We start from the raw sequence: 26,416 nt of genomic DNA on the forward strand, positions 1-26,416 counted from the left end.
TGAGAGGTACACTTCATAGGTACTATGACAGACAAAATTTGAAAAAAAAATCCAGAAAATCACATTGTAGGATTTTTAATGAATTTATTTGCAAATTATGGTGGAAAATAAGTATTTGGTCACCTACAAACAAGCAAGATTTTTGGCTCTCACAGACCTGTAACTTCTTCTTTAAGAGGCTCCTCTGTCCTCCACTCGTTACCTGTATTAATGGCACCTGTTTGAACTTGTTATCAGTATAAAAGACACCTGTCCACAACCTCAAACAGTCACACTCCACTATGGCCAAGACCAAAGAGCTGTCAAAGGACACCAGAAACAAAATTGTAGACCTGCACTAGGCTGGGAAGACTGAATCTGCAATAGGTAAGCAGCTTGGTTTGAAGAAATCAACTGTGGGAGCAATTATTAGGAAATGGAAGACATACAAGCCCACTGATAATCTCCCTCGATCTGGGGCTCCACGCAAGATCTCACCCCGTGGGGTCAAAATGATCACAAGAACGGTGAGCAAAAATCCCAGAACCACACGGGGGGGACCTAGTGAATGACCTGCAGAGAGCTGGGACCAAAGTAACAAAGGCTACCATCAGTAACACACTACGCCACCAGGGACTCAAATCCTGCAGTGCCAGACGTGTCCCCCTGCTTAAGCCAGTACATGTCCAGGCCCGTCTGAAGTTTGCTAGAGAGCATTTGGATGATCCAGAAGAAGATTGGGAGAATGTCATATGGTCAGATGAAACCAAAATATAACTTTTTGGTAAAACTCAACTCGTCGTGTTTGGAGGACAAAGAATGCTGAGTTGCATCCAAAGAACACCATACCTACTGTGAAGCATGGGGGTGGAAACATCATGCTTTGGGGCTGTTTTTCTGAAAGGGACCAGGACGACTGATCTGTGTAAAGGAAAGAATGAATGGGGCCATGTATCGTGAGATTTTGAGTGAAAACCTCCTTCCATCAGCAAGGGCATTGAAGATGAAACGTGGCTGGGTCTTTCAGCATGACAATGATCCCAAACACACCCCCCCCCGGGCAACGAAGGAGTGGCTTCGTAAGAAGTATTTCAAGGTCCTGGAGTGGCCTAGCCAGTCTCCAGATCTCAACCCCATATAAAATCTTTGGAGGGAGTTGAAAGTCCGTGTTGCCCAGCAACAGCCCCAAAACATCAATGCTCTAGAGGATATCTGCATGGAGGAATGGGCCAAAATACCAGCAACAGTGTGTGAAAACCTTGTGAAGACTTACAGAAAACGTTTGACCTCTGTCATTGCCAACAAAGGGTATATAACAAAGCATTGAGATAAACTTTTGTTATTGACCAAATACTTATTTTCCACCATAATTTGCAAATAAGTTAATTAAAAATCCTACAATGTGATTTTCTGGATTTTTTTTCTTTTCTAATTTTGTCTGTCATAGTTGAAGTGTACCTATGATGAAAATTACAGGCCTCTCTCATCTTTTTAAGTGGGAGCAATTGGTGGCTGACTAAATACTTTTTTGCCCCACTGTATATGCAGATGACACAGTCTTATACTCAGCTGGCCCCTCCCCGGATGTTGTGTTAAATGCTCCACAACAAAGCTTTCTTAGTGCCCAACAAGCTTTCTTTACCCTTAACCTTGTTCTGAACACCTCCAAAACAAAGATAATGTGGTTTGCTAAGAAGAATGCCCCTCTCCCCACAGGTGTGAATACTACCTCTGAGGGTTTAGAGCTTGATGTAATCACCTTATACAAGTACTTGGGAGTATGGCTAGACAGTAGACTGTCCTTCTCTCAGCACATATCAAAGCTGCAGGCTAAAGTTAAATCTAGACTTGGTTTCCTCTATCGTAATCGCTCCTCTTTCACCCCAGCTGCCAAACTAACCCTGATTCAGATGACCATCCTACCCATGCTAGATTACGGAGACATAATGTATAGATCAGCATGTAAGGGTGCTCTCAAGCGGCTAGACGTTCTTTACCATTCGGCCATCAGATTTGCCACAATATTCCTTATAGGACATATCATTGCACTCTATACTCCTCTGTAAACTGGTCATCTCGGTACACCCATCGCAATTCCACTGGTTGATGCTTATTTATAAAACGTATTTATAAAACCCTCAGTCGCATTCTGTTAAAGGTCACCAAAGCACACACATCCCTGGGTCGCTTGTCTTTTCAGTTAGCTGCAGCTAGCAACTGGAACGAGCTGCAACAAACACTCAAACTGGACAGTTTTATCTCAATCTCTTCATTCAAAGACTCAATCATGGTCACTCTTCGTGACAGTTGTGGCTGCTTTGCGTGATGCATTGTTGTCTCTACCTTCTTGCCCTTTGTGCTGTTCTCTGTGCCCAATAATATTTGTACCATGTTTTGTGCTGCCACCATGTTGTTTTGCTACCGTGTTGTTGTCATGTTGTGTTGCTGCCTTGCTATGTTGTTGTCTTAGGTCTCTCTTTATGTAGTGTTGTCTCTCTTGTTGTGATGTGTGTTTTGTCCTATATTTATATGTTATTTATTTTTAAACCCAGCCCCCGTCCCCGCAGGAGGTCTTTTGCCTTGTCAATGTAAATAAGAATGTCACGACTTCTGCCGACTTCTGCCTCTCCTTGTTTGGGTGGTGCTGGTGGTCGACGTCACCGGTCTTCTAGCCATCATTGATCCATTTTTCATTTTCCATTGGTTTTGTCTCGTCTTCCTACATACCTGGTTCCAATCCCATTCATTACCTGTTGTGTATTTAACACTCTGTTTCCCCTCATGTCCTCGTCAGAGATTGTTTGTTGTTCATTTATCGTGTTTGTATTGGTGCGTGACGGGTCCTCGTACCCACTTTGTTTTGATTATTGTCATGGTTTTGGAGCTATGTTTTTAAGTTATTAAACTACTCCATTTTACCAAGTTCGATTCTCCTGTGCCTGACTTCCCTGCCATCTATGCACACGTTTATGACAAAGAATTTGTTCTTAACTGACTTGCCTAGTTAAATAAAGGTTACACACACACCACACTGACCAAAAAGTTATTTTGTTGGCATTTACATATGTCCCCATTACCAGTAAAACATCATTAAAACCTATTTCTTTCACTTACTTGCTGTGTTGTTTCATTGTTCATTTGTTCAGTCGTTTCATTCTCAACCAGGATTTCTATGGAACGCCGTTTGGGTCTTTGCATGTCAAATAACTCTATTTGACGTGTCAGATAAGCTCCTGACCAATCAGGACCTGAATATGACTGCACGTTCATACATTTTTTACGTAATTATCACTTGTATTTCATATGTCACAACGATTAATCGATACGTATGCTATGATGCTGCTAAAGTTGTCTCGCGCATCTACAGTGCTGGTCATAAAAAAAAGCTAGCTAGCTCATGGATGCAAACAATGGACTTCCCCAAAAACATAGCAAAATGACAATCTGTTTCAGTAATTACATTTTGTATTTTTTATTTAACCTTTAGTTAACTAGGCAAGCCAGTTAAGAGCAAATTCTTATTTACAACGACGGCCTGGATGACTCTGTGCCAATTGTGCGCCGCCCTATGGGACTCCCAATCACGGCCGGATGTGATGCAGCCTTGATTCGAACCAGGGACTGTAGTGACGGCTCTTGCACTGAGATGCAGTGCCTTAGACCGCTGCTTCCATGTGTGTGTTAACTATTTACCTGTACTAGAATGCTTAAAAGCCCGCAAACATTTTAAATATCGGGTATCGGTATCAGGGTTTTTTGGGCAAGGAAAATATCGGATACCGGTATCAGACAGAAAATGTAATATCGGTGCATCACTACAAACAATAGGCAGATACATTTCACTATCAATGTCTCTAAAAAGTGACTGCTGGGTGAATTCATTATTGTACATTTATTTAGAAATTCAATGAAATATCAATGTAAATCCATGATGGAGTTTATCAATGCAACAGACCTTTTGCCACATGTAATGTCTGCATAAGGTGTTACATGCATTCTTGTTATCGTGCACTGACAGTGTCATCTGAAATGCTGCTACAGGAACGAATGAAGTCATTTTGAAATTAAATGACGGATATTTTCCTGGAATACAGACCTGCACTTGCAGTGAAAGCTGGCGCCGGGCGTATTCAGCGTTCTGGTTCTGCCGCGTGTAGTCGTCACTGTAGCTGTGCGAGTGGACAATACTGGGCTGCACCAGACTGCTCTGTGGCCGCAGGGCCGACAGATCCTCGCTGCGCGAGAAGCCGCTGTGGCCGAACGCCCGCACGTAGCCCTGTTGGTGGTGGGCATTGTCAAGCTCTGGGGCCAGCAAGAGCGGAGGGGGAGGCGGCTGGGCTTGAGGACGACTGTGAGGCTGACCCCGAGGGCCGTCGGCAGCCAGATGGAAGAGGGGGTTCTGGAAGGAGAGGGGAAAGTGCATGGCGGCCGCCGCATGCTGCTGCTGCTGGGAGAGAGAGTCGGTGGGACCCCCCATTTGGTGGAGGGGTCCCCCCATCTGGCTCAGCCTCAAACCAGAGCCCCCCGAGCCACCGGCGGACATGTGGCCTCCCATGCGAAGCGGGCCTCCCAGGTTCCCGAAACTGTGACCCAGGCCTGCTATGGAGGCCTGGGAGGAGTTGAGCATATCACCCACCGAATGGAGGTTGGAGATGCTGTTCATGCGTGAGTCCTGCAGGTCCATCATGGACACGCTTTTGTTCACACTGAGGACCTAAGAGAGAGAACATAACCTGTCAACTGGAATAACCTATTATCCCTTATGACCCACAAATGTTCACTATTTAGTGATTGGGATAATTCATAACTAAATTGTGAGGTATATTAGGAGTTGTAATATACTGTATGTGTCCAACTCAAAGTTGTTGGTAGTCAATTCATTGATGGCTGCTAGTGGCAATAAATCAATGCATCGGAGTTTACCTTTGGGTCTGGCTCAGTGATGTCAGAACTGCTGGTGCAGTACGCAGGGCTGGACCGAGCCAAGGGGGGACGGGTCACGTAGAAAACGTCCTTTGAACCGCGGGGGTCTCGTTCCGCAAAGCTTCCCATGCTGACATGAGACGAGAGGACCCCACCCCCAGATAATGCCGAGGTTGGGGAGGGGAGACGGGAGATGTCTATTGAGCTGGGGGAGGATATTCACCATTATCTATCATTATTACCATTGTCAGGGGCTGTATTTGAAAGCTATAGTGTATATTTTAGACTCACACCTCACTCCTCTTTGCATCAACAATGTTTTTTTACAAAGACTCAAATGACAACAATGAAATTGTACAATCATAGCTGTTGGATTATGATAAGTGTGAAACAGTACTAAATGAACGAAGCATCAATTGAAATGGTATCAATTGATGGTATCAATCAATGGTATCAATTCAAGTATCAATTGAAATGGCCATTGAACCTCAAGAAATTTTACACAGATTGTGCCTATAAGCTCAGAGCAGTTACCTGTTGAGATCCCGCATCATGAGGCTCTGGAAATCGGATGATACCATGCGATTGAAGGAGGGCCGTGTGTTGAGCCTGTCCTGCTGTCTGTCTGGCTGGTGGCTGGCCTGCCGGTGGAGCTGGGGGTTCCTCAAGGCTACACTGATGTCATTCAGCAGACGTGGCAAGGGGCCGAGCTTCAGAATAGCATCCTGGGAGACAAAGTACAATGAAAAGATTGGACAGTTTATCCCCAATTGTGTCCTTTCTCACGAAGTGTGCACTCATTCACTTCCATTCGTGGATTTAAAAGGAAAATACTGTTATAAGAAATGTGATGTAACCTCTATCTGGCTGTTCATTTCCGGTCTTGGAGGGCCAAAACACCTGGTTTTCATTATTTCCTTCTAATTGGGGACTGATTCAGACTTGGGACACCAGGTAGGTGCCATTAACTACCAGCCCTCCATAAACCTGATCTAGCCCATGCCTCCACCAATTTCAATGCTTATAAATGAGTGGGGAGGAGTGCATAAATGCACATCTCTGGAGAAAGAACAGAGAATTGGGATACAGGGGTCATGGAGAGACTGGCTACATCTCAATAGTCTGGAGCAGCTTCTTTTCCTCTCATTCATCTACACTGAGGTGAAGGAACTGAACATGCAAAATCAGATGTCAACCATATTGATATCACCTGTTTTGTGTTCTCAGACAATTAAAAGTGATTTCCCCTTCTCCTCATTCACACCCCTTTCAGTTTCACTTAAATTATATTTACCAGTGCTCCACATCATTTGCATTCTCTCTCTAAAATGGATTCTACCATTTTAAAGTGAACAGAGAGGAGGGAGCCAAAATATAAATGGAATTCAGCCAAGTGAACAGCAGTAGTGGAGAGAGTGAAAATACAAATGGATTTCAGCCAAGAGGTGGTGAGAGAAGAGGCGTAAAAGGGGTGGCGGAGGGAAACCAGTAGCAGGAGGTATATCAGCAGAAGAAAAGCGTTTTATATCTGTATTACAGCCACTTGATATTTATTTTTATACTTCAAAGATGCAAAAACAGCAGAAAATAGCTAAAACATTTTTTTAAATGTTAAAAGGCCTGCCTTATGCCTTGCTGCTGCCATGCTCCTCCTCATGCTGCCAGTGTAGTGGGCAGCATTGACAACAGCAGGAGTGTAATCAGTTGTGGCTCAAGCTGTGACATTTTTGGGGGGGCAGGTGTAGCATTGCTGTTACCTTGATCAGCTGGAGAAGGGAAACTATTCAGCAACTCTTGGAGGACAATGAAATTGTCCTAAAAAACGTTTTGTTATTACCAAAACCAATGCATTTAGGATGCAATATCCCAAGGAAGGGTACAGTATATGCCAAAACATGTTGTTTTAAAAAATAAATACGTATTTTAAAATCAACTTCCTTTGTCCTAATTTTCCTTTTGCTCTTTGGTTCATGTGCGTTTTTTGAAAAGTGATGGAGCGACAGTATTTTCTTTATGTAATGGCATGGGTGATGACTAGAGATGCAACGGTACACACACAGTAGGTTATCGAACCATTCGGTATGCCCCCTACGGTTCAATACTCACATGTGAACCGCGGAATTACGGTATGCCTGTCATTTTCCTATAATTCCCTAAATGTATTTATTGCACTGCAGACTACACCCACGTTGTACATTTAGATCCACAGAACCAGACGCGCAGGTTGTGGCTGTTAGGGGGCTCCTGAGGGCTAACAAACTTTACTCCACTGCAATGCCTCAAAATGTTCAAAATGTAGCGACCACAGCCCCTTCCCCCTTAAACAACTAAAGGACGATTTTCAATGACATCTCAGTAGGAAACCTGCCTAAAGGGGCCTCATCAAGATAGGGGAAACTGAAAACAAATATTCGCTCAGCTCCAACGTGACAATGGCGAGCGCTAGCGAGACAGAGAAGCAAATTTGAAGAGGCACCGACGTCTTTCAAATCCGCTGTGTGGAAACATTTTGAATTCAGCGTTCAATACGATGAAGAGGGTAAGAAGACCATAAACAAAGTACAGTCTGCAAGCATTGCTTTGCCACTGTCGGCTACTCGAGTGGAAACACATCTAACATGATGTGTCATTTATGTCGCCATCACCCAGCCGTATCCCTTGCAGGTGGAGCTGGAGCAAGGAGAGTCCACTCGTTAGCGAAAACACAATAATCTCTCGCTGCTGCCTTCCAACAACAATTTGCGACAAATTCATAAAAACAAAGAAATAACGAAAGCAGTGGGAGTATTCATAGCCAAAGATTTGAGCCCTATTAGGTGGTTACTGACTCGGGATTTCGTCACCTCGTGAAAAAAATTGAACCGCGTTACAATGTCCCCTCCGGCACACATTTCAGCAGCAAAGTAATTCCCAAACTCTATGAAACATCACAGAGAGAAATTGAAAAGGAATTGACACAGACACCCTATCTAGCTCTCTACACTGATAGTTGGACCTCCAGATCAACTCTAAGCTACCTCACTGTGACGGTTCACTATGTACTGGATTGGGAGAAGAAGAGCTACAGGTTGTCAAAGTTAAGAAGCACTTTTCATTTTGACGCGTTTCTCCCCTTGATTTCATACAGTAGAGACAGAAACCAGGCCTGGATGGAAAGTTTTATTTTTGTCTATAGGCAAAATAAAGAGTTCATTGTATTGTTTTCTTAAATATAAAGATACCTTAAACGCACCACTACCGTTGCATCCCTAGTGATGACTAACCTTGCCTGAGACCTGAAAACTATGACCAGGCTTCAGATTAGCGGGTGTGCAAAAGACCAGGGTTCGAACCTAGACGGTCACATTCCAAATAATCTCGTTCCCAGACACTTACACCCAAATGCACGAAGAGTCTGGTCGACCAATGTGTTAAACTTGGCCTTCGTTATCCAATTATAAAGAAAGAACTGGAGAAATGTAGGCCTCAACTTAATCAACCAGCCAATCATCTACCACAACACCTTCCCCCTAACCCTACATGTCTTGTGCGCACCGCAAGTTCTTGCCCGGTTCCTGCCTCCATTTTGAACCACGCTTCACAGTCGTGTGATTCACTCAAATTAAATGATGACAAATACTATACTTATTAAGGTCAATCTCATTAAGGCCAACTTTGAATCAACTTTGAATCAACTTTGAATCGTTGATGTCCCAGGCTTATATGCACTGTGCACAATAGCCTGGGGATGAGGTTACATTCCACATTACCTTGCTCAGTTGGGCCATGACTTCCCACAGCAAGCTGTGTAGCATTGACAGCTCCCTGCCCAGGTCGATGTAGCCCTCGAAGCCTCCGGCGTTGCTCCCAGTGTCCATGTTGGAGATCTCGTACAGGAATTGCTGCATGGAGCCCCACTCCATCTCCAAAAACTCATTCATGAAACACATGTGATCCTCTTTGCCACTAAACCTGAGGGGAGAAAAGACAGCAGTGTGGAGGGAGCATATAGAGAGAGTAGGGGGAAGGAAGAGAGACACGGGGACAGAGAGAAAGAAGTCCCCACAGACAGTGAAAGATTGAGGGAGAAAGGGACAAGATACAGTGCCTTTGGAAAGTATTCAGACCCCTTTGTTTTTTCCACATTTTGTTAGGCTACAGCCTTATTCTAAAATTGATTAAATAGTTGTTTTTCTTCATCACTCTACACACAATACCCCATAATGACAAAGCAAAAATTGTTTTTTAGAAATGTTTGCTAATTTATGAAGAAAACCCCCCTGGAAATATCACATTTACATAAGTATTCAGACCCTTACCCAGTACTTTGTTGGAGCACCTTTGGCATCGATTACAGCCTCGATTACGGCATCGATTACAGCCTCAAGACTCCTATGTTGTCTTGGCTGCATGCTTAGGGTTGCTGTCCTGTTGGAAGGCCCAGTCTGAGGTCCTGAGTGTTCTGGAGCAGGTTTTCATCAAGGATGTCTCTGTACTTTGCTCCGTTCATCTTTGCCTCGATTCTGAGTAGTCCACTAGTCCCTACCTCTAAAAAAACATCCCCACAACATGATGCTGCGACCACCATGCTTCCCGTGACAGCAGATGCGTCACCAGACGTGACACTTGGCATACAGGCCAAAGGGTTCAATCTTGGTTTCATCAGACCAGAGAATCTTGTTTCTCATTGTCTGAGAGTCTTTAGGGGGCTTTTGGCAAACTCCATGTGGGCTGAGGAGTGGCTTCCGTCTAGCCACTCTACCATAAATGCCTGAGTGGTGGAGTGCTGCAGAGATGGTTGTCCTTCTGGAAGGTTCTCCGATCTCCACAAAGTAACTGAAGAGCTCTATCAGAGTGACCATCGGGTTCTTGGTCACCTGCCTGACAAGGCCCTTCTTCCCCGAATTGCAGTTTGGCCGGGCGACCAGCTATAGGAAGAGTCTTTGTGTTTCCAAACTTCCATTTAAGAATGATGTGTGTACTTGGAGATCTTCAATGCTGCAGAAATGTTTTGGTTCCTTCCCCAGACCTGTACCTCGACACAATCCTGTCTCTGAGCTCTATGGACAATTCCTTCGACCTCATGGCTTGGTTTTTGCTCTGACATGCACTGTTAACTGTGGGACCTTATATAGACCAGGTGTGTGCCTTTCCAAATCATGTCCAATCAATTTAATATACCACAGGTTGTAGAAACATCTCAAGGATGATCAACGGAAACAGGATGCACCTGACCTCAATTATGTGTCTCATAGCTAAGGGTCTGAATACTTATGTAAATAAGGTATGTCTGTTTTTTACTTTCAATACATTTGCATTTTTTTTATTTTATTTTTTGCTTTGTCATTATGGGGTATTGTGTGTAGATTTGCTGCCTTTTTAAAATATATTTTAGAATATGGCTGTAACGTAACAAAATATGGAAAAAGTCAAGGGGTCTGAATACTTTCCGAAGGCACTGTATATAGTATCGAGTACAGAGAAATAGAGATAAGGGGGTATAGAGGGATAACAAGAGAGGGGAGAGAGACCATGTGAAAATGCAAAGAATGAAAGAGCAGGTGAGGAGATGGAAGGATACAGTACAAAACACAGGTGATGGTGAGGGGGAGAATTGATTTATTCATACTTTAACCTTGTCTACAATGTGACAAGAACATCACAAAAACAAATAATTTCTGTGCAGACAGACTTCTCCACCCTCTGAACATTTGTGCGATTAAAACCTGTTTCTGTCACTTTTGTGCACAATCATCTTGTTTGTGGACAATCATGTTGGATGAATTCTTCATTCCCCATCCCCAAAGGAAAAAAATATTTGGTAAAACTTTACTTCATGCTGACTGATATAATGTATTATGATGCAGTTATAATGCATAGTAAGATTTAAGCAAGGCATAAGCATGTATGACCCCATTGTAATGTTGTGGAAATGAATGTATTGGTTCCTGGAAGAGTAACTGGTTGAGGACATAGATAATGACTTATCAAGGCTTGATTGGTAGTGGACATACTGAATAAATTGTGGAAAGGCAGATTATTTTGTACAGTACAGGTGAGGGGTGGCTAAATGTGAGTGAAGGCTAAAATAATGGTTATGTTAAAAGAAAGGAAAAGCTATGTGGGAATAAATTGTACATAGGAGGAAAGGCAAAACAAATAAAGTTACTGGTAAATGTTAACGGCTGAATGTATTGTTTTCTTAAATATAAAGATACCTTAAACGCACCACTACCGTTGCATCCCTAGTGATGACTAACCTTGCCTGAGACCTGAAAACTATGACCAGGCTTCATATTAGCGGGTGTGCTAATGTGAGGGAAGGCTAAAAGAAACACAATGATAAAATAGAGGGAAGGCTGCATGGGAGGGAAGGTAGTGACTGACTTGGAGAAGCTGGCCAGGTTCTGCACCACCTTGGCGATGAGGGTAAGAGTGCGGGATGTCCGCTCTCCGGGGTACTCCTGGGTGAGGTTAAAGAGAGAGGGCGACATGATGGCGGGACACAGGAAGCGTAGAAAGAGGGAGGAGCTGATGAGGCGGTCTGCGATGTCCTCCCTTCCCCGTTCGGCACACCTGACCCTCCAAGAGGCAAAGACATCCTTCAGCTCCCGTGGAAACACACTAGAATGAAAGGGTAGGACAGAATTGTACTTTATTTTCCATTGCAAATGTTTTTTTTGGGGGGGGGACACACACCCCACCACACTTGAAAGGATGCTATGTCACTGACACATTTGTACAATGACAAAGTTCATGTGGAAGAAGTTCTGACCAATGAGAGTTGACAATCTTGCAGAGTGCCAGCTCGCAGCACATGCGGAGGTTGGCTTGGTGGTCGGCGAGGACAGACGGTGGAGTGCGCATGGGATCCACTTCACAATTCTCCTCTGACTCGTATAATGCTCGAATGAATTCCCCTGTCAACGAAACAACGGTTCATTAATCCCCATCAGTATCTTCTTCTTCATCATAGTCTTCTGATCAACATCATTATCATTTCAAATACTTTAGCTGTGCTTGAGTGTGCTTGCCTGTTCAAAAGTCTTAAAAGTGCAAACCCCACTCACTTGGCACTCGAGTCAAGGTCAAGCAAACACTCAAAGTATTTGATTGATTTCAAATAATATTTTAAACCATTTCTGGATTTGATCATTTCAGGAAATTTTCCACAGGTATTGGTATACAATGAAATAATCTTTACCTATGGCATCCTTGAGGTACCGGTGCCCTATCAATTTGAGGTACTCCTCTATGGCTTTAGTAGCAAGGGTGTTCTCTCGAAAGATCAGATGCTCTCTGTCCATGAATCTATCCACCTCGCACATCGCCATGTCTGAAAGGAAGTCCTGAAAAAAGAACATGCTCCTCAAACAAACAACACAAACACATTTGACAGCAGACACATTTACAAAACATTTAGAAAGGGGTTTCTCTCCAACAGGAGTGCTTGGCCACACCTGCTGTAGTGCCTTCCTTCCTACCTTGGCCTTGCCTGTGCTCTGGAGAATGTGCACCAGCGCGAACGCCACCTCCTCTTTGCTTTTGACACTGAGCAGAGGCTCCAGCACGGCACACAGCGTACGGTAGTTATTGGTGATGTACTCAGCGAACTCCTTGTACAGCTCCATGGGCAGGATACTCATGGTCTGGTAACGGGACTTGAGGCGGATTGAGGCATTGATGACCTTGCCACCGCCTACACCGCCACCCTTAGCCAAAGCACTGGGCTGGATCACCGGGTACCACTGCTCCACAAACTGCCTGCCTGTGATGCTCGATATGGGGATAGTGACCAGGCCGAGGTACGTGCTCTTCTCCTAGGTTAGAGAACAGAATGGAGAATAGAATAGAAAGGAATATTTGAGAAACTCTGCAAACACAAAGATAGACAAAGAGAAATACAACCACCATAGAGAGAAACGCACACACCTTGCGTCTCTTTTTGTCTGTCTCCTTGTAAAGGTGCAGGCGTAGGCTGCGAATGGCAGGCAAGTTGTTGAACTCAAAGTGCTCGCCCCAGAAGACAGTGTCCGTGCGGGGCTTGCTGGTGGTGCGTGCGTACAGCATGTCATCCAGACACAGCTCACAATAGTACCGCTTCTTAGGAGGAAGGTCCCTGGCCTCAATGATCCACAGCTTAAGCACATTGTCCACCCTTCGACTGTTGTCCTAAAATGGCAGCATTGGAGACAGAGCGAGAGAGGTGAAGACTGCTGAAACTAATGGAGATGATCTTACAATTTTTATGCCAAAAAGGCATTTTGAGTGTGGACTGCAAGCAGGGTCCTCTCTATTTGTTTACCTTGTTTGGCTTGATAGCTCTCTGTAGATTCTCAATCCATTTGTCTCTCTCAGCGGCCGAGCGGCAGGCAAAGCATTTCGTCCCTGAATTGGTGGTCACCTGCAGTCAAACAGACCCATAGAAGTGAATTCATCAATTATATTGTTTGTTGCTTGTTAGTGTGTGACAGTTGATCAATTGTTATGACCTTGACCCATCAACTGGGAAGACACAGCTGTAATAACTGTTTCAGATAGTAATATTAGGAGAGATACTATCCTCTATTCTTCTGGCAGCAGTGCACACACCTCAAAGCAGTACTCCTGGCCCAATATGCTGGAGTGGACAGGTTTGATGACAGCATCTTCATCCAGCGTGAGGTCCAGAGCCTCCGCTGCACTGCTAGGGGAGAGCAGGGACTCGTGAGAGTGGGACTCCTTGAAGCTCTGCATTAGACGGGTCCTAAAAAGAGATAGAGAGAGAGAAGGTGTGTTTAGGGTAACAGTGCTTTGAAACAAGCACTACTAAATATAATTTGCCACAAGAAGTAACCACTGTTACAATATATTGTACATATTGGAAAACACCAGGCAAAAAAAAACAGAAAAGAAAAGGAGTATAAAATACAACATTACAGAGTATAGAATAAGGACCACAAGTGTACGTCACACATGCAAACTTTTGGGAAAGTGTTAGCTACCTCTCCTGATCAGCACTACGGAAACGGGGTAGAATCATGTGGCGGAAGCTGCTGGTTCGATCCAGTTTGGGCTGGCTCTTTGCCCTCTTGATGGAGCCCTTCAACTTTCGACTGAGGAAGCTCTATTAGGGACAGCAGACGAGACACAGGTGGGGATGTCCATTCCATAAATAATGGAGTCATTAAACCCTTCTTCAAAATAGATGCTATCTGCAAAATCAGTGCTAGCACCTGTCCATGTTATTGTTGGTGGTGATGATGGGTATTATTTTTTTATTTCACCTTTATTTAACCAGGTAGGCTAGTTGAAAACAAGTTCTCATTTGCAACTGCGACCTGGCCAAGATAAAGCGTAGCAATTCGACACATACAACAACACAGAGTTACACATGGAATAAAGTTATGGTACTGATGGCCACTGGAGGAGGCTATTGGGCTACAGATAAAGCAACAATGTCCATTCAATAATGTTGTTTCAGTGGGCTATGCTGATTCAGTCCCTAAGATGGATGGTGTACGCCTTTTTGAAGACTCGAAAACTCAATTGGTAGGAGTACTGTTCTAAGGTTGAACTGGTGTACTTTTCATTTGGAATCTGTAAATTAGTACCATTACTGTTAGCAAAGGTGTAAAGTACTTAAGTAAAAATACTTTCAAGTACTACTTAAGTAGTTTTTTGAGGTATCTGTACTTTACTTTACCACTTATATTGTTGACAACTTTTACTTCACTACATTCCTAAAAAAAAGAATCAACTTTTTACTCCATACATTTTCTCTGAAACCCAAAAGTACTTCTTACATGTTGAATGCTCAGCAGGACTGGACAATTGTCAAGAGACCATCCCTGGTCGTCCTTACTGCCTCTGATCTGGCAGACTCACGTAACACAAATGCTTTGTTTGTAAATTATGTCTGAGTGTTGGAGTGTGTCCCTGGTTATCAGTCAATTTTTTTAAAACAAGAAAATGCTGCCATCTGGATTGCTTAATATAAGGAATTTGATTTAATTTCTACTTTTACTTTTGATACTTAAGTATATTTTAGCAATTAGATTTACTTTTGATACATAAGAATACTTCAAACCAAATACTTTCAGACTTTTACTCAAGTAGTATTTTACTGGGTGACTTTTACTTTTACTTGAGTCATTTTCCATTAAGGTATCTTTACTTTAACTCAAGTATGACAATTGGGTACTTGTTCCACCACTGACTGTTAGCCTATTACCTATTACTATTATTGATTCTACTCTGGAAGAGAGACAGGGAGATGAGGGAGAATAATGCTAGAGAGCAGGAAGTGAAGCTAATATGGATGGGTAGAACTTTACTGTAAGGCCTGGATTAAGTGGAAATGACAGGTAATGTAGCATGTTCCAGTACTTACTTGTTGTCTGAAGGGTTGTGGGGGAGCAGTGGGAGGGGTTTCCATGCTTGGCTGTCTCGCAGTGGCAATGCTCTTCCTGCGAGCTCGAGTGTGCTCTGTGAGAGAGAGAGAAGGAACCCAAGAACCTTAAGTCCAGTCTGAAACTGTAACTTAATATCTACTCTGACCATGGGAAAAATTGCAAGAATAGTCTAAACAAAAAAAAATACAAACACAAACAAAACTTTTGTTCTGAGAAGTTGAAAATACTGTAGCATGATTTTCACTACCATTTTATATCTCCAGGTGAGCCAGTGCATGGTAGTACCTGTTTGTTTTGCTCATCAGTTGGGTGCATATTTTGTCTGGGCCATGTTCAGCAGGCAAATGTTGTGGAATGTTGCAGATTTAACAGTCAAGAATTGAGCTGATGTTGCTACTAATTCTAAATGTCAGAGAGGCATGTTTGTTCTATGTACTATCTGAACATGTTCTGTGCTTATTTCGCACACATCACGCCTATGGCCTGGGCCTCTCCTTCATTCCCTAGTCGTGCCAACGGTTTGAAGGGGTGCGGTCAAGATAAACAATGAAGAAATCACAAGTACAGTCAGCTACACAATGAAGAAATGCTAGCCATATGTCCACATCATATATGTCTACATTCAGAAGCAGATACGAAAGTAGGCCACCAGCAAAATGACGTGAAAATGGAAAATAACCACCAACTGGAGGGCAGACTATATGAAAGTACTCCTTGGCGTATGGGCAGATGAGAATTATCCCCTGCGTCAACACTTTTGTGCCCCCCTCTCCATCGAGCCAAGCGACTGAGGGAGCTTCAGTTGGCTAGCCAACTGGGGGGATACCTATATAATCATATGATCAATCATATATGAATAGAACTCCCTCTACTCTACTTCTATACAACCTATAACATAAGGTCATCGACTTTGTTGTTTAAAGCATTGGTAAATTAAATATCTCAAACCACCCCAACAAGATTGTTGCCAGACTGTAAACAAACAGGCTATTTTCTACCAATTCAATTCCTATGGTTACACCCACACCCCCTTTATATCGGACAGTCAATATCTGACATTTTCCTCAGTTTCCCAGTAGAGCAATGGCAACCTTCTGAATACTTAAGGCACTATAAATACTCACTCTCCTTCTCATCTGTTCTTCTCTCCCACGCACTCTTTTACATAATTCCAGTGGTGTACTCCCCTCTCCTCTCGTCTTTTTCTCTCTGTCATCCTCCCCTCTCCTCTGTACCCTCTCTTTTCTCTTCTTTTTCTTTTCATCCTGCTGCCTAACAAATTTCCCCTGCTAGTCATTTCTCTAAGAAGGGCTACGCATTTTAATGTGAGGTGATACATAGCAATCAATTAAGTAATAATAACAGACCCTAAAAGCAATCCCTTATTTAGGTTGTATACATACATAGATACATGCACGAACACACACACACACACACACCAATACGCAACTGTAATTTTCATCTAAAAAAAGCCTATGCTGTATTGGAAACATTGTGCAATATGAGGTAGAGGTAGATTATCACAAAAATATTATTGTCTCTGCTGGAATTTGAATCTGGATTGGCTATCCCCGGCCTCAGATCAATTTAAGATGGATGCATTGATTTTAATCTGACTTAATTGATATCAAAACCCACACAGTTAAATGTGAAAAACATTATTTGATTTAATTCTTACTAATAACCCCCATAAATACTTGTCTAGTGGAGTATTCTCATATGATCTCAGTGATTATTGTCCCATAGTATGCATTAGAGATACAAATTAGCAAAATCCTGTTTTCTGCTCAAGATGACATGTTCTACTCTGATTTATCAACTGTGTCCTGTATACCTGACCCTAAGTTGGCTCTAGAAAATGTCTCCTCGATATTTATTCCTCTGGCAGACAAACACGCACCGTTTAAACAATTCAGAGTCAAAGATAGATCAGATTTCTTCTGCGTGATCAGAGCTCATTCAGATGAGATATCAGGCTTGGGCCAAAGCATGGAAAACTGACTGTGTAGTAGACTGGCAATCTTTCAGACATTTAATAGATGTATTATCTCGATTAAGAAAGCTAAATCAAGCTACTGTTTAAGCTCCAACTCTGACTCTGCTGGTGATCCTTCAAAATGTTGGAAAACAGCAATGAAATGCACTGAAGCGTATAAATTCCTCTTCTTCCCTGCCTAAGCAAGTTCTGTTCTTGGCATCATAACTGAGAAGAATGGGATAAGTCATTATTTTAATTGTCATTCTATCTCGGCAGGCTTTTTATTTGAGAGAAAAGGTGGTGTAGTTGACCCTGGTCAGTAAATCAACCGCTCTTCCCTCTGCCAGCCTCTAGCTGACTCGACAGTTAACCTGTCAACTTCTAGTTAATCTTGTAATCTTTGTGATGTGCTACATGCCTTGCTTTAGATTGAGGGGGAAAAAATCCACTACAGCTGATAAGCTTGATCAATTTTGATGCAGCTCTCTGTCCCCCTGGCTGCGAAATCATTAACCCATATTGTTTACCTGACAATTATATCTGGTACTATCCCAAGGTTTGGAAGGTGGCCCATGTACTCCCACTTCACAAAGTTGGTGACCCTTGTCACCCTTGACCCTTGTTACCTAAATAATGAACTTTCTTGCATAGCTAAAATATTAGAATCCTTGATTCATTCTCATTGAAGATCTTTCTCATCTTTGAAATGTATTCTAAATTTACATCAGTCAGGTTTTAGACCAGGTCAGATCAACATCAAAGCACTATCTCCAGTGCATAGTTGTAAATTATGTGCTTAACTGTATGGATAAAAGGCATCATTGTGCTGCCCTCTTCATTGACCTGTCAAAGGCTTTCGATACTGTTGATCACTCACTACTAATTCAGAGGCTTTCATCAATTGGCCTAGACCAGGCTGCATGCAACTGGTTTAAAAATTACTTGACAGATAGAACTCAATGTATTGGGAAAGTATTCAGACCCTTTGACTTTTTTCATATTTTGTTACGTTACAGCCTTATTATAAAATGTATCACATCGTTTTTTCCCTCATCAATCTACACACAATACCCCATAATGACAAAGCAAAACGTTTTTTAAAGACATTTTTGCTAATGTCTCATTTAAATATCACATTTAGTATGCAGACCCTTTACTCAGCACTTTGTTGAAGCACCTTTAACAAGTCTTATTGGGTATGACGCACACCTGTATTTGGGGAGTTTCTCCCATTCTTCTCTACAGATCCTCTCAAGCTCTGTCAGGTAGGATGGGGAGCGTCGCTGCAGAGCTATTTTCAGGTCTCTCCAGAGATGTTTGATCGGGTTCAAGTCCGGGCTCTGGCTGGGTCACTCAAGGACATTCAGAGACTTGTCCCGAAGCCACTCCTGCGTTGTCTTGGCTGTGTGCTTAGGGTAGTTGTCCTGTTGGAAGTTGAACCTTCACCCGAGTCTGAGGTCCTGAGTGCTCTGGGAGCAGGTTTTCATCAAGGATCTCTCTGTACTTTGCTCTGTTCATCTTTGCCTTGATTCTGAATAGTCCACTAGTCCCTGACGCTGAAAAACCGTCTGGCCAATCGACCATATAGGCCACACTGGTGGAGTGCTGCAGAGATGGGAAAACCTTACAGGAAAACAACCATCTCCAAAAAGGAACTCTGGAGCTCGGGTTCTTGGTCACTCTGACTGGAGCCCTTCTCCCTCGATAGCTCAGTTTGGCCGGGCAGACAGAAATAGGAAGTCTTGGTGGTTCCAAACTTCTTCCATTTTTGTTTTTGTAACAGTATTTTTTATTGGAATTTCACAATGTTCACCTATATTAAGAGATACAACAACGGAGACAAAGCAACAACAAAAAACAGCACTCACTTACACATACCTGCGTATATGTACAGTGGGGCAAAAAAGTATTTAGTCAGCTACAAATTGTGCAAGTTCTCCCCCTTAAAAAGATGAGAGGCCTGTAATTTTCATCATAGGTACATTTCAACTATGACAGACAAATTGAGGGAAAAAAAATCCAGAAATCACATTGTAGGATTTTTAATGAATTCATTTGCAAATTATGGTGGAAAATAAGTATTTGTTCACCTACAAACAAGCAAGATTTCTGGCTCTCACAGACCTGTCACTTCTTCTTTAAGAGGCTCCTTTGTCCTCCACTCGTTACCTGTATTAATGGCACCTGTTTGAACTAGTTATCAGTATAAAAGACACCTGTCCACAACCTCAAACAGTCACACTCCAAACTCCACTATGGCCAAGACCAAAGAGCTGTCAAAGGACACCAGAAACAAAATTGTAGACCTGCACCAGGCTGGGAAGACTGAATCTGCAATAGGTAAGCAGCTTGGTTTGAAGAAATCAACTGTGGGAGCAATTATTAGGAGAGGGAAGACATACAAGACCACTGATAATCTCCCTCGATCTGGGGCTCCACGCAAGATCTCACGCCGTGGGGTCAAAATGATCACAAGAACGGTGAGCAAAAATCCCAGAACCACACGGGGGGACGTAGTGAATGACCTGCAGAGAGCTGGGACCAAAGTAACAAAGCCTACCATCAGTAACACACTACGCCGCCAGGGACTCAAATCCTGCAGTGCCAGACGTGTCCCCCTGCTTAAGCCAGTACATGTCCAGGCCCGTCTGAGGTTTGCTAGAGAGCATTTGGATGATCCATAAGAAGATTGGGAGAATGTCATATGTTCAGATGAAACCAAAATAGAACTTTTTGGTAAAAACTCAACTCGTTGTGTTTGGAGGACAAAGAATGCTGAGTTGCATCCAAAGAACACCATACCTACTGTGAAGCATGGGGGTGGAAACATCATGCTTTGAGGCTGTTTTTCTGCAAAGGGACCAGGACGACTGATCCGTGTAAAGGAAAGAATGAATGGGGCCATGTATCGTGAGATTTTGAGTGAAAACCTCCTTCCATCAGCAAGGGCATTGAAGATGAAACGTGGCTGGGTCTTTCAGCATGACAATGATCCCAAACACACCCCCCCGGGCAACGATTGAGTGGCTTCGTAAGAAGTATTTCAAGGTCCTGGAGTGGCCTAGCCAGTCTCCAGATCTCAACCCCATAGAAAATCTTTGGAGGGAGTTGAAAGTCAGTGTTGCCCAGCAACAACCCCAAAACATCACTGCTCTAGCATGGAGGAATGGGCCAAAATACCAGCAACAGTGTGTGAAAACCTTGTGAAGACTTACAGAAAACGTTTGACCTCTGTTGGCAATGACAAAGGGTATATAACAAAGTATTGAGATAAACTTTTGTTATTGACCAAATACTTATTTTCCACCATAATTTGCAAATAAATGCATTACAAATCCTACAATGTGATTTTCTGGATTTGTTTTTCTAATTTTGTCTGTCATAGTTGAAGTGTACCTATGATGAAAATTACAGGCCTCTCTCATCTTTTTAAGTGCTAGAACTTGCACAATTGGTGGCTGACTAAATACTTTTTTGCCCCACTGTGTGTGTGTGTGTGTATATATATATACACACACACACACACACACACACACACACACATACACACACACACACACACACACACACACACACACACACACACACACACACACACACACACACACACACACACACACACACACACACACACACACACACACACACACACACACACACACATACATACATACATACATACATACATACATACATACATACATACATACATACATACACAGCCATACATACGTACACAATTTTCCTCTTCCCGCAACCCATCCCCACCCCATCCCCTTCCTCACCTCATCCCCATCATTGCGTCTCTCAATACATACATTTTAAACAAACTTACAAACAGAAATTAAACAAAAAAGCTCAGTTTAAACCAAGAATTTAGGTTCCACACATGAAACGTACAGTGTAATTCTGAAATACATAGATCACCACCATTCTAAGAGAATCCTTGCAGCATAATAGCTGATACCTCAGGTTCTAGGTAATTTAGATAAGGTTCCCATACTTTGTAGAACTGATCTGTTTTAGAATGCAATGTACATGTCAGATATTCCAGAGGCACCCATTCAAATAGTATCTTATGCCAATCTTTAATAGAAGGAACCTTATCACTAATCCACTGTAAAATGATGTTTTTCCTCGCTGGGAAGGTAAGGATGTTGTAAAGCCTCCTCTTACCCACAGAAGTAACATGCCTACTAGGGAGACCCAACAGTAAAGAAACTGGGTCCAATTCTAGATCAACCCCTAGGATCTTTTCAATTTCATGCAGAACACCAGACCAGTATCTTTGTATTTTGGTACATGACCATAAACAATGTGTTAGGGTGCCTGTATCAGTTTTACATTTAAGACACTGAGGAGAAGAGGAAGAGGGGCTAAAAGCATGTCTGCGATTTGGGGATATATGCAATTGGTGTATTATTCTTAATTGGATTGCTCTAGTACGATTACATGTAGAATTTTTTTTGCATATCTCCAAATGTCCTCCCACATCTCTTCGTCAATAGTAAGAGACAATTCTTTCTCCCACACTTGTTTCACCCTCTGTGTGTTGACAGCAGAAAAGGACCTTAAAGCATCATAAAACAGACTTACAGACATTTTCCTTTGTGGGGAAAAAAACATTATTTCAATGACAGACATATCAGGGTTACCAATTAAGGTGGTGCTCTTCAGAATATAATGTCTTACTTGTAGGAAGTGGAAAAAGTCCTGCTTTGGGAGTTGGTATTTCTCGACCATCTGCTCAAATGACAATAAAATCTTATCAGCAAATAAGTCATTTAGTCTGCGTATCCCCTTATTAAGCCAAAAGTTAAAGCCAGCATCCAGCAATCCTGGACTCAAATCTGGGTTGTTAAGAATTGGGGTAAGAGCAGAGGTTAGCTTGGACCTTCCCAGGAAGCGTTGAACTGACCTCCATACTTTGAGTGTGTTAAGTGTAATAGGATTATTGCAGTGATCTTCTATAGACTTGAAACTTATGAAAAATAAAAGATCCTGTAAGGGGTATTTTGAAAGAGAAGTCTCATTGTCTAACCAAATAGAGGAGTCATCGTTTGTGATCTAGTCAGAAATATAACATAGGTGGGCACACCACTGATAGAACCTGATATTAAGTCTTGGCTTGCGTTTACTCCAACTTAGCCATCCATTTACATCCTTTATTACCTTATTGGAGAGTAATACTGGGATCATTTGGATTGGGTAAAGTAGTCTAGGTAAAATGTTCATTTTCAACAGGGATATTCTACCCAACCAAGAAATCGGGAGAGAGTTCCAGCGCTCCAGATCCTGTCTTATTGTATCAAACAAGGGAACAAAATTGGCTTGTACATTTGCTGGAATTTAGGAGTTACAAATATACCCAGATACATAAAACCCGAGGGAGACCATTTAAAAGGGAAGGGGGGAGAAGTATTAGGTACAGAGTGAAGGTTACCAAGTGGCATAGCCTCTGATTTAGTTAAGTTAATCTTGTAGCCTGAGAATTCGCAGAATAATTCAATAATATTAATAAGAGATGTAATTGAAGTCTCGGGACTAGAGATGAATATCAGGACATCATCAGCATACAAGCTTATTTTATGGTGAACATCACCAATGAGCAGCCCCTGTATAGCAGGCGTTACCCTGATGGCCTCGGCTAGAGGTTCCATATCGAGTGCAAATAGGAGAGGGGACAAAGGACAGCCATGTCTGGTACCTCTGTATAAAGAGAAGCTATTTGACCGTAGCCCATTAGTAAGGACAGCAGCCTGAGGATCATCATATAAAACTTTCACCCATTTTATAAAGTTGTCCCCTAGACCAAATTTATTTAGAGCAAAGAATAGGTAAGACCACTCCACATGATCAAATGCTTTCTCAGTGTCTAGGGAGAGCACAAGACCATCCATAGCACTTTGTTGGTAGGCTTGAATTACATTAAGAAGCCGCCTGACATTGTTGCATGACTTACGGCCCTTAATGAAGCTAGTTTGGTCTCCTTTCACAATTAGTGGCAGTGAGTCCTCTAATCTTGTGGCTCGAATTTTAGAAAGCAATTTTCTATCCACATTCAGAAGGGAAATTGGTCTGTACGAGGAACAAGACTCTGGATATTTTCCATTTTTGAGAATAAGTGATATGTTGGCTTCTCTCAGCGTTTGAGGGAGCTGATCATTTGAAAATGAGTAGTTAAACATATCACGCAATGGCTCAAGGATCAGGCCATGTAACTCTTTATAGAACTCACTACAAAACCCGTCTGGTCCTGGGGCCTTACCATTTTGCAGATTCTTAATTGTGAACATTATTTCTTCCTCTGTAATAGGGGCATTAAGGAGATACCGCTGTTCTTCGGAGATAGTAGGGAGCTCAATCTTAGAAAATAAGTTCTCCATTAATTTGGGTGCATCATTTGGCAGTTCTGAGGCATAAAGGTTTGCATAAAATTTATTTTCATATAAATGATTGCCATCAGAATCAATAATAGTAGCAATTGACTGAGAGTCAGCTCTCTTTTAGCTAGGTATGCCAAGTACTTTCCTGGCCATGTTCATATAGCTTTTGCCTGACAAATCTCATTTTCTTTTCAGCGTCCTGTGTTAGGAGAGAGTCCAACGTTGATCTAAGGACTGATATTTCCTTTAATAGGGCAGGAGTGGGAGTTTTAATGTAGTCCTTCTCTTTAGTTCCTAATTCACCCTCTAATATTTTTTGCTTTTCACGCTATTTGCGTCTCTTAGTGGCTGTGTATGACATAATCAGACCCCTGGCGTACGCTTTACAGCAGGGGTGTCAAAGTCAAATGGACGGAGGGCCAAATAAAAAAATCAGCTACAAGACGAGGGCCGGACTGTTCGAATGTTCATTGAAACATTTTTAAATGACGCATATAGTCTAGTGAACCTAATTGAACCTACTGAAAACCTAACAAATATATTACAATATGATCAGATAAATAAAGCAATATTTTCTTATGGCTCTGTCAGTAATCTTTAATTTTCAACAGACACAAAAGACAAATTTCCTTTATATAAATATCCCCATAACATGAACATTAAATGAAAGAAACCGGTATTCAAGGCACCATCAGTAGACTATATTTTCTATTTTAGCAAAAGTGGGCTAAATTTACTTCAAAGAAAAAACAATAATAGCAATTTTCTATCATCCACTCAACTGAAATATTTTTAAAATATAATTGGATTGAAATACAAAAAAATAAAGTGCAAAAATCTATTAATCAAAAACAACACTTTGTTTAAGGAGAAGTAACATGCAGTGAAAACAAATATTAAATTTTAACTTTTAAACTTGAACTGAGTAAAAACTCTAAATATGTGATTGCACAGTAATGTTCACTTGTTTGAGGTTGAGGGTGATACTTGGTGGTGTCCCATCTTTTCCACAAGTTCATCAATGTTCGGGGTAAGGCTCTGAGCTGAAGAAATCCTCAGAATTGAGTGGAGGTGTTCAGCAGTAAGTCGACTTCTGTGTGATGTTTTGTTCAGGTTCATCAAAGAAAACAGTTGTTCACACAGGTATGTGCTGCCAAACATAGACAACGTTTGAGCAGCCTGGATGCGCAGCTGGGGCATTGTGCCGGGGAGGAAACGGGCGAACTCCGCAGCACCCACTGCCGCATATTTTGCCCTCAGTGCATCATTGCATTGGAGGTCAATCAACTCCATTTGGAGGTTTGGTGGTGAGCTTTCCACGTCAACAGCAAATGGGTTACCGAGCAGTTCCAACCTGCTTTTTTGTGCTTCAAAGTCAGCAAATCGGCGTCGAAAGTCAGCGGCAAGCATACCTATTTTATCAGCCAACTGTGTGCTCGGGAACGCACTGGTAGAGAGCTTCTCTTTCATGGTCTGGCAGCTGGGAAAGTGGCTCAAATTTTCTTTCCGCATCTGCGTCTCCCACAGAGTCAGTTTGGTTTTAAATGCCTTCACTGTACTGTACATATCAGAGATGACACGATCCCGACCCTGCAGCTGCAAGTTTATTGCATTCAGATGACTCGTAATGTCACACAGAAAAGCCATTTCACACAGAAACATTTCGTCTCGGAGTTGTGTTGTGTCTTTCCCTTTGCTGTCCAAGAACAGACAAATCTCCTCACGAAGCTCGAAACATCTTTGAAGCACCTTTCCCTGGCTTAGCCATCGCACCTCTGTGTGATAAGGCAAATCACCATGCTCCGTTTCTAACTCCGTCAGAAATGCCTTGAACTGGCGGTGATTCAAACCTTTGGCTCTGATAAAGTTAACTGTGCGCGTGATGATGCTCATTACATGCTCCATTTTCAAGGCTTTACCGCACAACGCTTCCTGGTGTATGATACAATGATAAGCTGTCAGCTCACCTGTCGCGTTTTCCTCTTGCATCTTTTCCCGTATCTTCGCCACCAGTCCGCTCCTGTGTCCACACATCGCAGGTGCTCCGTCGGTTGTCAAACCCACGAGTTTTTCCCAAGGCAGCTCCATCTCATTTACACATCTTGACACCTCTTCATACAAATCATGCCCCGTAGTTGTGCCATGCATAGGACGTAAAGCCAAAAACTCCTCTGTCACGCTTAGGTTGGAGTCCACTCCGCGGATGAAAATTGACAACTGGGCAATGTCAGAAATGTCGGTGCTCTCATCCACAGCCAAGGAATATGCAATAAAATCTTTTCCCTTTTTCACAAGCTGCTCTTTTAGATTGATGGACAACTGGTCTACTCTCTCGGCAATGGTGTTTCTGCTCAGACTCACATTTAAAAAGAGTTGCCTTTTTTCTGGGCAAACTTCGTCACAAACTTTAATCATGCAGTTTTTGATGAAATCCCCCTCCGTAAATGGCCGGGCTGATTTAGCGATCTCTTCTGCCAAAATAAAACTGGCCTTGACAGTTGCGTCCGCGTGTGTGTCCGCGTGTTTCGTTTCATAATGTCGTCTCAGATTATACTCTTTCAGTACCGCCACACTTTCTCCACACAGAAGACACACAGGTTTTCCAGCTACCTTCGTGAACATATACTCCGACTCCCACCTTGTTTGAAACCCCCGGTTCTCAGTATCCACCTTCCGTTTTGCCATTTTTGATGGGTATCTGAAAGTTAATTTTACTGTGATGCTGACGACTGCTGTGCCAATAAATATTGAAATGAAGCAGCCTACTGCTCGGTGCG

General features: G+C 42.5%; 1 protein-coding gene across 1 annotated transcript in view; it reads right to left on the reverse strand.

Annotated features, from left to right (window-relative positions):
- Positions 1-26,416, reverse strand: part of LOC139391741 (ras/Rap GTPase-activating protein SynGAP-like) — a 64,175-nt gene that overhangs the window by 12,052 nt on the left and 25,707 nt on the right. Inside the window, exons 2-14 of the mRNA XM_071139246.1 lie at positions 15,254-15,348; positions 13,866-13,987; positions 13,474-13,627; positions 13,187-13,285; positions 12,814-13,053; positions 12,366-12,701; positions 12,086-12,230; positions 11,657-11,801; positions 11,269-11,505; positions 8,652-8,853; positions 5,437-5,627; positions 4,903-5,107; positions 4,076-4,693 (exon numbers count right to left, since the gene is read on the reverse strand). Of these exons, the coding sequence (XP_070995347.1) occupies positions 4,076-4,693; positions 4,903-5,107; positions 5,437-5,627; positions 8,652-8,853; positions 11,269-11,505; positions 11,657-11,801; positions 12,086-12,230; positions 12,366-12,701; positions 12,814-13,053; positions 13,187-13,285; positions 13,474-13,627; positions 13,866-13,987; positions 15,254-15,298 (2,739 nt within the window). The 5' untranslated portion in view covers positions 15,299-15,348. The remainder of the gene's footprint in view (positions 1-4,075; positions 4,694-4,902; positions 5,108-5,436; positions 5,628-8,651; positions 8,854-11,268; positions 11,506-11,656; positions 11,802-12,085; positions 12,231-12,365; positions 12,702-12,813; positions 13,054-13,186; positions 13,286-13,473; positions 13,628-13,865; positions 13,988-15,253; positions 15,349-26,416) is intronic.

This window comes from Oncorhynchus clarkii, chromosome 32, assembly GCF_045791955.1.
Source record: "Oncorhynchus clarkii lewisi isolate Uvic-CL-2024 chromosome 32, UVic_Ocla_1.0, whole genome shotgun sequence".
In the NCBI taxonomy this organism is placed as follows: domain Eukaryota; kingdom Metazoa; phylum Chordata; class Actinopteri; order Salmoniformes; family Salmonidae; genus Oncorhynchus; species Oncorhynchus clarkii.